This window comes from Orbicella franksi, chromosome 9 (assembly GCF_964199315.1).
Source record: "Orbicella franksi chromosome 9, jaOrbFran1.1, whole genome shotgun sequence".
Classification (NCBI taxonomy): domain Eukaryota; kingdom Metazoa; phylum Cnidaria; class Anthozoa; order Scleractinia; family Merulinidae; genus Orbicella; species Orbicella franksi.
The window spans coordinates 15,323,269-15,339,307 of NC_138153.1; the positions used below are offsets into that span (position 1 = coordinate 15,323,269).

Sequence of the window (16,039 nt, forward strand, 5' to 3'; positions counted from 1 at the left end):
GGGCGCAGCGCGAAAAACAGCGCGCGAAAAAAATAAGAAAAAGCGCGGCGAGAGGAAGCCGCTTTTCATCTATTTTTTCGCGCACGCCCTAACTAACTGAACGCCTGGAAGAGGGTAGTATGATTAGAATTACCAGTATACTAGTTAACGAGCAAGGTTACATTTTGAATTTATATTGAATTAAGCGTCTTTTTCTGTATAATCAGATTGTTATAACATACAAAGAAAAAAAAACGGCAACTCGCTGTAGGTGTTCTTCGCCTGGTAATGAAAAGGAAATGTGGGTTTTACAAAAAAGTAACCCAATTTTAAAGGAGAGGTCACTCCATAAAGCTTAGTTTTTTTGTCTTCGCCTATGGCAAGTAAACATTCCGTTTTTCCACTCACCGAAGTTTCAGCCTCGGAAGTGCCCGCTGTATAAATTTGTCTCGAAAGAAGCGAATTCGGAGGCCGCCATTTTTAACTGTACTTGGTAGCCAGGCCGTGTTCATGTCACATCATTCCGTCTGACTCGAAATTGGCGGGAAGGAGAAAAACCTGCTGGTCAGCAAAATGTATTTTTCCAACCGATTATCCACTTCACCATCTTCACTGCTACCATTTTTGGAGTTTGAGCATGTTTGGCTCAAAATAATACGGCTCAAGAGCAACGATAACCCAGAATGGTAGTTAAAAGGCCTGACGGAAGCCATTTGAACAAAATCTCCTGGACGGAGTGACGTGACGAAAACGCGGCCTGGCTGCTGAGTACTGTTCAAAATGGCGGCAACGACTCGATGTCGAATTTTGGGCTTCTTTCATTATGAAAACCTGCACTTTGTAGGCTGAAACTTCGGTGAATGGCTAAACTTAGTGCGAGGTTTCTATTAGCGTTGACAAAAAATATACGTTTTTTGGAGTGACCTCCTTTTGGCATCCTACGGGCAACTGTACATGTAGTCGGACAAAAGCCTCACTTTGTCCCATAAGTTTTCAATTAGGGTGCCTTCAAGAAGAAACGAGATTTGAGAATAATGTTACAATGTGATTGTAACATTCCTCGAGCATTTCTACGTGGGTTTGCTTAAGTGCACTTACTGAACTCAAGTACGAGTGTACTGAATGCAACCATGAAGACTCCTCGAAAATGCGATGTTCCTTAAGGCAGTATTGTTGTATTAAATGTTATTGTGAGTTAATCCTAACTTTCAATTAAAACTGAGGACTTTAAAATGGCAGACCAAACTCTCTTTCGTTTGTTAAATCATAGAAAACAGCCCAAAGAAAATACGCGCGCTGATTTTGGGTATAACTCGATAGAAATAACTAAATTGCTGACGTAGTCATGTTCATTATTTTCTTTGGGTAAAGTAAGTAAATAACTAAAGGGGTTGTTTTCTAAAAACAGCTAGGAAAGAATGTCTTCGTTCATCCAAAGTTCCATTCTTGGTTCTATAACTCAATGTCTTCTTGTTCTTAAATGTTCTTAATGATCTACCTACACGTGAAAACACTTTGGCGAGGAAATAAAACGCTTCTATGATTAACCTGATCCACCCATTTACAACTAAAAACTGTGATCTGTTACTCTTGAATTTCGTTGTTCTTTTCATAGGAACTGGTCTTCGCTTTTGTATCTCGTAATGGTAGAACAATGGGGACAAGTAACACGAAGGTCTAGGATGCGGCTGTACCCATTTCCCAGGGGCGGGGTACTCGGGGAGGAGGGGGGGGGGCTTTGGATGGGCAGGTGCCGCCCGGGTTTCCAGAATTGGACCCCGTAGGAAGAAATCGCATTCAAAATAATTCCTCTTTCAAGAAATAGGCCAATTTCCCATATCTTTGTTCATGATATTAATAACCCAACAAACGGTTTTGCCTCTATGAATAATCTATAATCGCTGTTGATATTTTGAAATTCTCGTTTGTTCGAAGTAATTCCCTTTGTGAGAGACGTCTCGAATATAAATACTGCATTTTAAATCAGGAGTCATGCAATAACGGTTATTGTTGGAGTAGCTCCCCCGGATCCCACCCTAGACAGTGTATATTTTGCCTTCAATCCACAACCGAACACGCTCAAAGGTTATGAGGCTTTTGCGCGTTGGTCAGCCAGGCCCGGGATATGTTTTAATTGACACGACAACAAGGTTACAGCAAATGGGTAAAAGATACATCAAGCACTATTTCAGTTATGCGCCAAAGCCGGACGCGTAAACACCAAAAACCTCTAATTAGGAAAATAGCGGACCGAATACCTCCGACCAAATGCAGTGGCGCTATCTTTGGGTTTTTAAGGTTATTATATAAGCAGCAGAATGAAAGATAAATCAGATAACGCTATTTACACAACAATAGAACAGAAAAAAAACCTAATTCGAAGTTTCGGGTGGCAACGTTGACCGTAGAATGTCACAAGTTTCTCAATCGTCTCTTTTTACAAACGTACTAACCACAAGCCTTCGCGCACTGCGCTCGCCGAGTCAAAATGTTAATTGATGTCGATACAGATTATCACAAATTATGCTCACAGCATAGTAATTTACATATTTTATCTTGTCATTGGAAAACTAATTATCCTTAGAGCCTATTGTTGAGTTATTTCAACTCATGACACAACGTGCTCAGATTTGGGGCCCACTTTGCACTACACGTTAATTTTGATGTGAAAGCATAAGCAAATTTAGACAAAAAAATTCGTCTGGTAAACCCATACACGCGACAGTTGAATTAAAATCCTTTTTATGCGGAATTAAAGACAAACCTCACCATGAAGCTGAATCTATGGTTTGCTTTGAAATTATTTATTCCATTTGGCTTTTCCCGCTATTTTTTATGTGTATTCAAGAGTCATTTATTTGTTAGCCGATGCCTAGGTGGTCCTTGTTTATTTCCAATTTTACGGTCGACCGACAACCGTTAGCTGATGGTCACGTGCCGCTCCCCTGAGAATAACTATGCCCTGAGGCAAAAAATGGCGCGAATTTCATAACACAGACCTCGTGGTCAATTTGTTTCGCTTGTGCGCTTTAATGCTTTTCGGCAATTAAGGACATTCTACAGAGAGAAAAGGAAAAAAATGGAAACTCGATTAAGATCTCGTGTGATGTGATGAAAAGTTAAATAAATATAAATTTTTGTGCTTCGTCGAAACCCCTGGCACATGGTTTATAATTTAATTGCGCTTTGTCTAATGTCTCTTGAGTACCATTCCCAAGTGGGTACACCCACAACAAGCGTTGAAATCGACGCTCTCTTAAGGTAGTTATATGCAAACAATGAAACACAGCTACATCCCAGCTCGACAACGTTACTTCTCCGATGGCGAGCATTTCACGGGGCCTTCGTTGTATTCCCCTTTTGTGGTCTTTTCTTCTGGTGGTCACCGTTATAACATCACGTTTGATCTCCAAATTCTGCAATTCGCAAGATTTCGTGCTTACGAGTGGCTTTCTGCTCGCACAGTCCACGTTCAGCGAACTTTTAGATTTGTTGGCGTTGGTAGGGATCGCGTCCTTTCTTGTTCGTTACTTACATCTGGAAATGGTTACCCATGGTCTTGAAGGCGAGGTGCGTTACCGTGTCAGCAGTTTGAGACTGGCTTCCTTGGCTTTTGGGATCGGAAGTATGCTGGGAATAATGTTTATTAGCAATTTTAGGCAGCCAAATCAACGGGTGAGTTAACATAACACGTGAAGTGGGCTTGGGTGTTTGTATTAACTACCTCAGTGACTCTGTCAGGGTATGGGACAGCTTGAAGAAGAAAATCAGAAATCGAGGAGAAGGTAATGATGGAAGGGGGTTGCGAATATTCACAGGCCGGTTCGATCGGTGAGGTCATTGGGGGGAATCAAGTATTTCGACTGGCCACACGTAAATTTAAAGGTTTAATTAAAAACAATTTCCTTTGCATTTTGCCCGCTCACGCACCCAGCAACTCATTGGGCAGCAAGGCTCCTCGATTTCCGACCGAGTCCGTTGCGATCCTCGCGATCGAACTCTAACACAGATGTGTGTCTTACAGGCGTTTTTCCAAATTGCCCTCCGCTACGTTGTTTCTGGTTTCCCTCTCTCAGTAAATCTTTTGTTTTGCTTCTGATTTCTAAAGCACTGCAAGTGTTAGTGATGGAAGCCTTGTGTTGATCATCATTTGGGTTTCCTTCAATCCATTCCAGTGATTTACCCACAGTTTTCCCGCCTAAAATTTGATCACGAATAAGGTACGTACACCGATTGTTTATTTTTGTATGACACCTAGTCAAGAAAGAGATAGGTAATGAAGGTGACCGATTGTTTGAAACTTGTTAATGTTATGCTGAGTTCAGAAAGAAACAAACAAAAGAGAAAATACAATTACATTTTTTTGTTCTAGGTGGATCTTTCTAATTAAAACCCTAAACAGAGGAAACGTGTGTTTCTAGAATTTTTACAGTGTTCTTGAACAAAAGTATACGGCCAAATCTGAATACAATTAGTTGAAACTCCGAAAATTTAATTCTTTGTTGTGGTTTCCACAGGAATTTCGGGTTAACAAAAGCCTGGTGCGCGCTCTTTAATCTATGGGAAACCGCAAACTGACCGCGCGCCCTGCAGAGAAACTGCAAGACTACTTAGTAATCGCGTTCTTTTTTTCAGGAGCGCACTGAAGTTACTGGTACACTACACTACGTTGGTCGAATACTTGTTGGTGTTTGTGGAATTACCTACTGTTCACTTCAAGCTATTATCACCCTTTATCTATGTAAATTAAAAATCAGTACCGTCATACTTTTCGTCCTTCGTGCCGTCACCTCGAGCCTCCTGTGCGTCAGTGGTTTAGTGCACGTGACTATGGACCTATTGCTAGCAATTCGTCTTTTGGAAGGGCACCACCAACTTTACAAACCGTGGAACTCCAATTGGACAGATACAATACCGAGCCTCACAGATTTTGTCGGTGATATCAGTGAATGGCTGATGTTCTCGCTTTTTGCGGTGTTTTCGGTCACGTATTTCAAAGAATTTCGCGACCTGGGGATCGAAATGAGTTGTTTCTCGAAGGATAGTGGAAGACAGCGGGGAACTTCAATCAAAAACTATTCACCCATGTTGATACAACGAGAGAGTGCAGGCTCTGATCAAGACTGAACATTGCATTTCAATACAGATTTCAGAACATTTCTTAAACCGTATTCAGACCGGATTTTTTTAATCTTCAACGACCGTTTGGGTGGGGTGGGAGATCCAGGAGGAATCTTCCCACCCCCCGGGAAACAATATATTTACTCGATCCATATTTTATATTGGAAGTGATATGTAGGTATATAGTACGGCACATACATAATACATCCAAAAATTGCTTGCTTCGTGGTAAGCAGCATGAGAATGAGTTTTTCAAAAATGACTCACAACTACTCAAGGTCAATAAAACGATGCTAATAAGGCGCGATCAAAGGGTACAAACGATAATACTTAATTTATTTTTTAATCATGAAACGAGAAATTCCAAATTTAGAAAAAAATGCGTGTCACAATACAGTTGCCATGGAAACAGCAAATTTCGAGTATAATGTCATATCCTGCTAAATTATTCCTGAAAAATTCTTGTCTCGCCAGCCGAAGTATAGTACACCTTAAAAAATCGTCCTGCCCTGTATCGCGTTCTCTGCTTTTATATTCTTTGCTCCAATGTATACCAGCAGGATCATCGTCAGTGGCTGCTTGTGAAAACATGTTATTGGAATATTAAAAGAGTTATAGACGGATAAAGTCAGCGCGGGCACTTTGCCACCCCCTTCCCCCTTCGTCACCCCCCACCCAGCCTGAAGAGGATTTTAAAATAAGAAAACTGTCCAAAGCAAAGCTTTCCTTTAGTAATTTCAGTAATTTCTCTTTCCTTTAGTAATGCGTCCTTCTACTCCCAGGTGTGAAACGAGATGAAGGCTAACTCGATAACCTCGCGGTTCTATTAGCCTCCATGCACAAACTATATACCATTGTCACCTCTAATTGTTATATATGTATCTTTTTTTCTTTTTTTTATGCTAATATTGTAATTTCAAAATGTAAGTGCAAAATGAAGTGAAATTAAAATTGCTGATGTTTTACATATTAAACCGAATTTAAATGAATCGTTCTCTTTAGTAGGTAAATCTGAAAACAATTTTATTGTTAATATTCATTAATATTCAGATTGTGAGTTCAATGTATTATTGGATGACGTTTTTGTGATATCCAGAATAATCAAGGTCGAGGTAGGGGTTATGAGCCGAAGCCGAAGGCTGAGGCTGATAACCCTTACCGAGACCTTGATTATTCTGGACATCTTAAAAACCGAATCCAATAATTGTTTTATTATACATTGAACGAAAAAAAAAAATGGAAGTCATGTTTTTGCTTCTTCACTGACGGCAAGCAACACAAAGCGCGCGAACTTGACATGATTACCCTTAGAAGTCCGTCATGCACCGCGGTCAAACATGACATGATTACCCGTGACCTTGAGTGTCTTTGACATGATTATTGTATAATCTGCAGTTATGACGTCACAGGCGCTGATTTTAAAAACTCACTGTACGCTTTCGGCCAATCAGAAAAGAGATAGTGAGTTCAATGTATAATAATACTAATTATTCAGCCCGCTTATCACCATCTTCGTCGACTCTCGATGACGGCCTTCCGCTTGTGTTTTAGCAAAGAAACAACGAAAGTTCTGTTACACTGAAACAGGAGACCAGGAGAGTGTTGGAAAGGCTGGTAAAATGTTCCCTGGACAGGCATCGAATGGACCGAAACAAAGATAACTTCAACCAACGCGAACATGATTTAGACCAAGCACAAGGTACGCGTGTTTGATGCCAAAATAGTGAAAAAGTTTACTCGCTCCCTCGTACCTTTAATATGTCCCAGGGATTTATTTTAGCTCTTTGTACTTATGAACGTCATTTCATAAATCTTAATTCTTAGACTTTTAGGTATTTGTCGCTTTATATTTACGTTCTACTTAATGTGTATGTTTTAAAAATGGTGAAGCGGGCTAGACCGTTCTCGCCCTGCTATACTTGTTAGCTACTTGCTGAGTTATGTTGCCGAGCATTACAGAATATTTTTCGTTCTTTAATTCTTTTAAATCTTATGTTGTTCTCCAGCTGCATATATAATCAGATTAAGAGCTCGGTTAAAACTTGCGTAAAGACAGGAAGACTACTAGCCAGATTACTACGATGTCTGCCTCGCTCGCTGAAATATACGAGAGACATATTTTTTTCCAGAACAGTGTAAAATACTCAAATTTATTTTCTGGTAGAAAAATATAAAATTATCCTCATAAATAGCTTTAGGCCTTTAGGGTCACCAAATTAAACTGAAATAAGGGTGTTGCGACGAAGCACTTGAAACTTAAATTTGTAAATGTTGTTTAGACATTCTTCATCGGTAGATCGAACATTTAGTGTGCGTTGTAGACGAAAATAACAAGCCGGTATTCAGCGGCGGTTACCTGCAGAGATTAAATTTCCGTCTACCACTACACAGGCTATTTATATTATGTAACTTTACGATGTTTTCGTGTTTTGCATTTCAGGATTGGGCTAAGAGAGGGGAAAGATGAGCCTTTTGCAGTGATCTGCGGACCTTACAAGCTAGGTGAGGCCACCGGACATAAACATAATTAAGGGGCTCAGCCTCAACACTTAGAGCCATGATTTTATTGATGAATAAAGTTGCTCTCAAATTTTAATGAATCTTTAAAATGACTATTTATTAAGATAGAAAATAATCAAATCAGTTGTAAGTACGAACGAGCATCGCTAAGACCGGGATTTTCAAGATCACAAAAATCATGATCTTGTTCGTGATTTCAGGATTTAACCTTTTAAAAATGTTTTGTTCAAAATATTATGTTTTGTGTCTCCCTTCAGGAAAGAAAAACTTTACTTTGAGTAAATTATAATCCTCCACAAAGATTTGAGATACAAATAAACTACAGAACTCTTTTAATGCAGTACCAATCCGTTAGAAGGACGTTGTAAAGGGCCGAAGATGTTAGTTAAAGCGTGGCTTTCATCGAACCAGTGTTCGTAAGATAATTTTTCTGACGGTTTTTGTTTTTTTCATTCCATAGCTTGAGGACAGAAGGTGATGTTCGATTGGCTTCTGTGTCGAAAAGAGCATCTATTATGGTAAGTTAGGACTGTTTTATAATTAAATGTCCAGTAATACGGGCAACATTTTTCTTCAACTTGTCTCGCAACATTGTTGCATTGCATGTTGAAACACATTGTTGCACGTATTACCACGTTTGTGACCAACTTGTCTCGCAGCAAAATACAGTGTTGCAAGTTGAGGCAACATGTTGCGCAAAGTAGACTCGAGTTCTACTTTTAACAAAAAAATTTAGTTTTGCTGCTCGTATTACCACTGAAGCTACAACTTGTCTTGCAACAAATTTGAATTCAACGCTTGTGATTGGCTGTCGCGAAGCGCGGCAAATAAAAAAACATGCGCACAAGGCGGACGGTGAAGGCGAGCCTGAATTCGAAGTAGACCAGTAACTCTCGGAAAGTCATAACTTTGTCCTTTACAAAGACCTCGAGGGCTATCATAGTCTTTGGGACACCTCGTTTATCCTTTCAAAACAAGCAGGAAAAAAGGCAAAAGGCTTGGAAGAACTGTCGCAAAAATACAACTTCGCCTAGCTACCTGAAACGACACTGAGCTTCATACTGAGAGAACCTCGCTGGCACGAAAAATTAAGAAGAAAATGACGGCCAGAAGTCGAAGTGAAACTTCGTCGAAATGCTAAATTATATTAAAGAAGGCGCCATCTTTATTTACACACGATTAAGCAATTATACCTGTAGAATTCTGCAGACTTGCAACACTGTATTTTGCTGCGAGACAAGTTGGTCACAAACGTGGTAATACGTGCAACAATTTGTTTCAACTTGCAATGCAACAATGTTGCGAGACAAGTTGAAGGAAAATGTTGCCCGTATTACCGGACCTTAAAGCTGCTTTTTTTCTGTTACAATGTGCGTTCTACATGTATTCTAATCAAAGAGAACCATCATCATTTATTAATGCCTTCATTCAGTGCTATCTAATGCTGATAATATACAGCTAGATGCGTGCAGATAGTTGTAAATGGGTGGGTTTTTTAAACTGCCTGGAGCTCTGACAGGGTCGACGTTTAGAAATAAAGAAACCTCTATTTGGCCGGTAAATTGTTCAACAAGTTTTACAAGCTTTCGACTTGGTTACGTTATGTAGGTAGACTGTTCAGGATTTCACTTCTACCAAGAACTTCTAAATTCAAGGAGAAATTCTTGTGTAATATAGCGGCTTTTGTGGAAAGTTCTTGTTCAAATAACAAATAAGCTGCACATTGATTGATTCAAATTTGTTCCCAACAGTAAACGAATTGAGCCACAGTAACGATCGAGTCGAATGATGGCGAATTCTTACAAGAAAACACAACAACGGAGGAACGAAACAGCGAAAACCACACTGGTCAAGGTATGTATAATCATTACCTTCTTATTGAAAACATGAAAAATACTAAGCGGCTAAAGGTATCTTTAAATTATCAGTGAATCACAAAGCAACAAGAGTATCCATAGCAACGATAACAGTTGCCCCCTTTATTTTGCGCAATGATTTTTTTTCTTGGAGAGAATCTCTTTTGTGGTACAGTGGCTTAACCAGCTGTAGATCTATTTTTTTTTTAACTAATCTGCAAGACAGTTTGCGAGAAAAACAAGTCTTGATATCTGCTTAGAACACTATCTTGTCTAGTTTGACGGTCACTGACCGGCTAACCGATAAAGCATTGAACAATTGGTAGTCTTTTCATAGCTAGTTGCGGCCATCTTAAATTCAACTAGGCGATGTTAATATTTTAGAACTACTTATTTCGTCTATTGTGCCGAAATAGCATGTTGCACAAAATCTCTGATTGCGCACCTGATTAAACATAAACACAAACTTTTTCCGGGGCTAAATGTATACATTGGCCAGGAAACGTCAAAGAGCAGTCTAGCTTAATGCGATGAAAATCGCGCTTTCAGTCGATTCTCGACTGAAATCAATACAGTTACTTAGGCGAATTACTAAAAAGTGACGAAGCCTTGCTACTCGCTTATTTAGGCGTTGACTTCTTATTGCTGGAAATTTTATTGTAAGAGGATCGAATTGGCTCTTTTAGCTTCGTTGAGCTGCTTTTGAAAGTAAACCTTTCTTCACCATATTGGTGATTTTTGATGGAGATGTATTCTTTGAAGTAACCAAGGCAAGCATAGCGGTTCCCTACTGATTTGGAACAAAAATATGTTTCGAGACATAGTCGTTTCAATAGGGCTATGCAAACTTTGAAAATAATGTGATAACAGCTTTTTGGGCCGCTTAAGTTGTTATCCTTGTTACAACAATCCAGAGGGGAACGCGCTTGCAGCGACGGAGTTTGTCAGACTCCTAGAGGTCTCGGGATCTATTACAGCAAAACAATCCAACGGGAAGACAGAGAATACGCAGTTACTTGGGTCCAACAATAGAGTTAAATCCAACAACGCACTCAGAACGTAAAACATAACCAAAGTACGATTTTTTAAGCCAAAACGCAATTCCAAGCGATCACGTAAGGCTACTAAAACAATCATAACTAAACATTATCTCACACATTTTAGAAGGCTCGATTGGTTAACGGAATTCATCGTTTACAAGATTAATAACTTTCAAAACAATACAGGTAGAGAGCAGTTTAACAAAAGACTATTGCAGGTAGTAATTACAAATCAATTCTAACTACAGTTATGATCTTACACAAAACAGCAGGTGTTTGTTACCGTTAATGAACTGGAACAGTAACCTGTAACTCAGAAATGCAAAACGAACTAAAACAAATATAACTGTATGTTGGATTTCTATGTTATTTTTGACAGCGAAAGCAACTAAACAAATAAAACTTAATCATCGTAATTTCTCTCGTCACAATAATCTGTAAAACATTATTTGAGTAAAACAGCAGCGAATTTTGCCGGGTTGCTTTTAGCCGTTTGCTCTCTTGAAAGATCTTTGATAATAAATTGTGACTAAATGTTCGCGAAAGAACGAATTCAGTTACAATGTCACGATTCTGTTTTGACCACTGAGATGGAATCCCTTCTTGTAAACAATTTCTACTATAAGCTACAATAGCCGGGACCTTAACTCTAAAGAATTTATATCTCATTGGTAGGGGGCTTATAATCGGAAGAATTTTATCAAGTGAGATTCGAGGAGTATATAAACGAGGGAGGTATTCAATCGAATCTTATTGTACTAAAATTTGATAGCACAGTCTCAGACTCATTATTAATTCATCAAGTTAAAACAAGGAAAATCACAACCGTAAAGGAGGTTTGGGTAGCTGGTCTTATTTAGCATAGATTTTGACGAAATTACCTCTCCGTTTACTCCTTAGTTTTTGTTTCGATTTAGAAGACATATCAAACACTAAAGACATTGTTTCATCAGCTATCCAAACACCTCGAATTTCGTGAAAAATACTCCGACTTGACTGTAATTTTCACGCATTTTGAACTGACCAGATGGTATAACGATAAAGTTGCCATGGCACTTGATTTTTAAACGATACAACGTGTTGAGCTGTTTCAGGGGGTTCTAATGTTTGACAATGTGCAGTGATATAGACAACCAGTAACTTGCAAATCTTAGTGTGTCTACAGCGTGTAAATGGTAACTATTTCGCGAGGTCTTGGATTTCTTCCCCTTTCTTGGTCAATTCTCCTGGTTTTAGGCATGATATCTTCCTACATAATCGCGATTTGTCAACAAGATGTCGAGCCAGTTCTCCCGAGTGTTAGCAAAACAGCCGCTTTTGAGCCACAAGGTTCCATCTTCAACCAGTTTCTTGATACAGTAGCATTTGTTGGACTCATGGCAGTGTTTGTGCGCTTTCTGCAAGTTGAAATGGCCTCCACAAGCGTCAAGGAAAGTAACACGGGATTAATCTATCGTTTAAGAGTGGCATCTCTAACTTTTGGAATCGGATCTATGATAGGCGTGTCTATCGCTGGGAATTTCCGCTTTCCAAGGGGAGAGGTAAGTTAAGAATGCAAGCAAAACTCAGATTCGTTTAGATATTGTGTGCCACACCATTTCTGAGAGCATTTAATAAGGCCCGTCTACACGAGGAAGAGGGTAGCTGAGAGTCGGAGCTGTCTTCTGCAAAGAAACAACATGAAATTCTCTATTTTCCAATTGCCCACTTGCGTAAACTATTGTTGTGAAATGTTCTTGGGAATATGCAGACCTCCCAAGAGCATTTCGCAACAATAGTTTATGCAAAAGTTGGGGGGCAAACAGAGTAAATTATGGGCAATTGGAAAATAGAGAATGACCAAGCTAAGCTCTGCATATGTTGAAGAACGCAGTCAACGACGACAGATTTTTCGAATTTCTTTTTTTCGACTGATCGCTGGAATTACATATTTAGTCTGAGCAGGATATTAGACCGAGTTGCGTACTGGATAGATTTAGGTAGTTACGAAATTCGAAGGCAAAATACTGATCGATAAATATTTTTCTTATGCTAACTTCAGGCTCTCGATTTTTCGCGCCATTTTGATGTGGCGGTTTCCGTTATATTTACGAAGAGTTCGAGTGGAGAAAAAATAATGTCTGAGGTGTTATTAAGTGGTTACGAGATATACGATGGTTTTAGAAAGGCGAAGCGATCGAAGGGTAGTTTCGTGACTGATCGAGTGAGACCGTTAATTTTGTCTGTTTTTTTTTTTTTGCGTTTTTACTTCACATCTGATTGGTGGCTACATATATCGATTAATCAACTTCCCCTTGTTTCCTGGAGTGTGAAGAAACACAAAACCTACAGCTCAAGGGGATGCACACAGTGGAAAGAGGAGGGAGTGGGCGTTCTCTCAGTGCCACTGTGAGCATTCCTGGGTAGAGAGGAGGGAGTGGGCCTCCACTAACCTAGCTCCATGGGGTAGAGACGGAGAGAGTTGGGCCTCCGGAAATCGAGTCTATGGGGGCAAAAGTGTGACGAGAGGAGCACTTCATCCCCACAGAATGCGAAGCATTCCGTCCATTGATGAGCCACAAGGAAAAAACAATGATACCAGAACAGCATAGAAGTATGAAAAGAAATAGAGTGATTGACGTTGTGAGTATTTAATGAGTTACAAGGAAAAGATACCCAGCAGAAGATTTTTTTTTGGGCAAATTTGAAGAACAAAGATTTTTTGTCAGGCGAAGAATTGCACTTTATATTTTCATACAGATGTCTGTAAAATTTCCCGATATTTTCGACTTGCTTTTCGACTTGCTTTTCTAGCGAGGCTGTTTCCCTCAAATGCGATCTGTGAATTCTTTTACCTAGTAATTTTAGTCTTCAATTCATTAATACTTCCAAACTCGAATTTTCCGTGATTTGTTAAACATTAGATTCCCCACTTTTTCCATACATTTACTGTAATTGTTGCCTTGTTGCCCACCCCCTCCCTCCTTCCAGGCAAGATGGCATCAGAAACCTTGGAAAAGTCGATTTCATTTTCTGCAAAGCCGCTTAGTTGCTTAGTATCGGTACAGCGAGCCCAGAATCCGCCCTCCTTTTGTACTTGAAATGCTTCTTGGCCTTGATTTTAACAGGAACATGCCCTAATTACCTCACGATTTCAAAGCACTCTTTGGAAGAAAAAATTATCATGTCCGTCGCCGGGACATGTAGATCGTTTATTTCCATTTAAAGGCCAACATTGGTTCTCCGCTGTTAACTGGGGTTTGTGACTCAGCACGCCAGAAATACAATAACTCGTCGCAAAGTACATTCTTGGAATGGAAATAAACCACTGAATGATGACTGAGTGAAATCCTGACACGTATAGACAAATTGAAGAAATCTACAGATTCCGTTTTATTGTGGTCAATCATTCAACGTGTTTTGCCTTTCTTCATGTAACAGCATTAATAATTACGCTAAGACGAAAGAGAAGTGTCATTTTTGACGACACAAAGCGGAACATAAATCTCCTTTGCGTTGTGCTCTGTTAGGCCGAACATACAATCAAAAATCATCAAAAAACTGCTTTGATTTCATTTTCTCCCTCTGTTAGGAGTATGGGACACTGGGAATCGTTCATCTCACTGGAAGTTTGATAATTGGCCTTTGTGGAATTGCATACTGTTTTCTGGAATCCGCGGTCACATTTCAACTCGCCAAACCCTCAATGAACTCATGGGGAATGTTTGTCACTCGACTCCTGATAACTTGTGTCTTGACCGTCACCGGTATCATTCACGTGATCTTGAAAGTTTGGACAACCAATCACCTTTCACTACATGGAAACCCTCTCTACAGGGCTCCTTGGTTGCTGTTCAACGCTACAAATGAATTCTACCCACAACATGTCACCAGCAACTTAGGAGAGTGGTTAACATTTTTCCTGTTCGCTCTATTTTCGGTGACATTTTACAAGGAATTTCAGAAGATTTCAATCAATTTCAGTTGTTTTTCGAAGAACTCAGAACATTCTACAGACGGGAACTATTCAATTATTAACAACACAAACAATTAAGGGGCTCTCTTTTTCGGTGGATTAAAAAGTTATATTTTCATATTTAACAATTATTCCACGAGCGCGCGTTGGATATGAGTTGACTATAATCATCTCATACCCAACAAGCGCGAGTGGAATAATTGTTTTTTTTGAAAGCGCCCCCAAAATGTAGAAAACTAAAATAAAATATACGCTTGCGCTTACCATAGTTGTATCCTGACGGCTAAGCTAATGAAAACTCTTGAATTGCATGGTCCAATGATCCAGGTTTGAATAATAATTAATATTATTGAAACTTAACATTAGATAAGAGTTTAATTCGCCTGAAAACTCCAGAGGCCTAGGTAATTTGTAGTTAGTTTTGGTTTGAGGAGCTTTCCCCCAGTCAGTATAAGTAGGTTTTCCGATTTTTCGCATCTTGCGATCACTATTATAATATTATGTATTCCTATTTAATTTAACTGTGTGTCATTTTGGCTTGTAATGAATGCTTACAACAATTTGTATTTATAGGCTATAATGCTTACTTTGGCTTGTAAGTAGCTTACAACAACTACATTTATTCATTTACAAAATGGCTGTTATGGGAAATGAATTGAAGATGGCTCGAATCTCAGTGATCGGCTTCAATTCTTTTTAACGCTTTTCCACCCTTGTGGTGAAGGGTAAATGTGAGACTTTGCGAGAAGGCGAGACTAGAGTTTTTCTCTGCGGGCCCAGACATGTTCCTTCTTCAATTGCAACCCTGACACTTCAAAGTGTTTTTAATGCCAGCTCGACACGTTCAGCCTTGCAAAAAATTGAGACTGCGAGACGTACATCACCGCTTAAACAAGGAGACTGCGAAACCCGAAAATTTTGCGAGACCCGTGGTTTTTAGGGGCGTAGCTAGGGGAGTCCTGGGGTGCCCATGACCCCCCCCCCCGCTTTGTAAGCCATTTTTTAAAGCAACTAACCTACAACCGGTGGCGAAAACGACATGGAAATCTGTTGAGCACCCTCATTTTGGTACAGTGTGACCCCCCCCCCCCCCTTGGAAAAATGCTGGCTACGCCCCTGGTTTTTGAAGGACCATTCGCCACCCCTTTATGGACGACAGACTTAAAATAATTGGTTAATAGTTTGTAAGATGGATCATCCCGCGGTGATATTCCTCTCTAAAGCAATATGCAATTGCTCATAGCAAAGTTTCTAGGCCTACTAAAACAGAGCGGAGCCCCCCCTGGGTTTAAGGTCGCCGGCTTAGCCTGGATTCGGGCTTCCAGGCGAAAACCTGGTGGGCATGTTTTTGCGAATTCGCTCAGATATAGGTTTTACTTGATGTGTGTGTTTTAAAACTGTTGTTGAAGCGGGCCCTGTTGTACTTCTTAGCTACTTGTTTGAAGTTTCCTTGGCTGTGTTTCAGTTTGGCTGAGCTATGTTGCCGAGCACTACTGAACATGTTTTCGTTCTTTAATTCGTTTAAATCTTATGTTGTTCTCCACTGCGCGTAATCAGATTAACAGCTC

General features: G+C 39.7%; 1 protein-coding gene and 1 long non-coding RNA gene across 2 annotated transcripts; both read left to right on the forward strand.

The window, feature by feature from the left end:
• Window positions 1–6,437: 6,437 nt before the first annotated feature.
• LOC145498335 (uncharacterized) lies at window positions 6,438–9,552 on the forward strand. The gene is made up of 4 exons (XR_014050848.1): window positions 6,438–6,799; window positions 7,541–7,602; window positions 8,081–8,138; window positions 9,372–9,552. It is a non-coding gene; the product is annotated as an uncharacterized LOC145498335 (long non-coding RNA).
• A 1,244-nt stretch (window positions 9,553–10,796) lies between these two features.
• On the forward strand, window positions 10,797–14,549 carry LOC145498503 (DNA damage-regulated autophagy modulator protein 2-like). Its single transcript, XM_081478426.1, has 2 exons — window positions 10,797–12,057; window positions 14,088–14,549. The coding sequence occupies exons 1-2, from the start codon at window positions 11,689–11,691 to the stop codon at window positions 14,547–14,549; spliced, it is 831 nt and encodes a 276-aa protein (XP_081334552.1). The 5' UTR covers window positions 10,797–11,688.
• The last annotated feature ends 1,490 nt before the right edge of the window (window positions 14,550–16,039 follow it).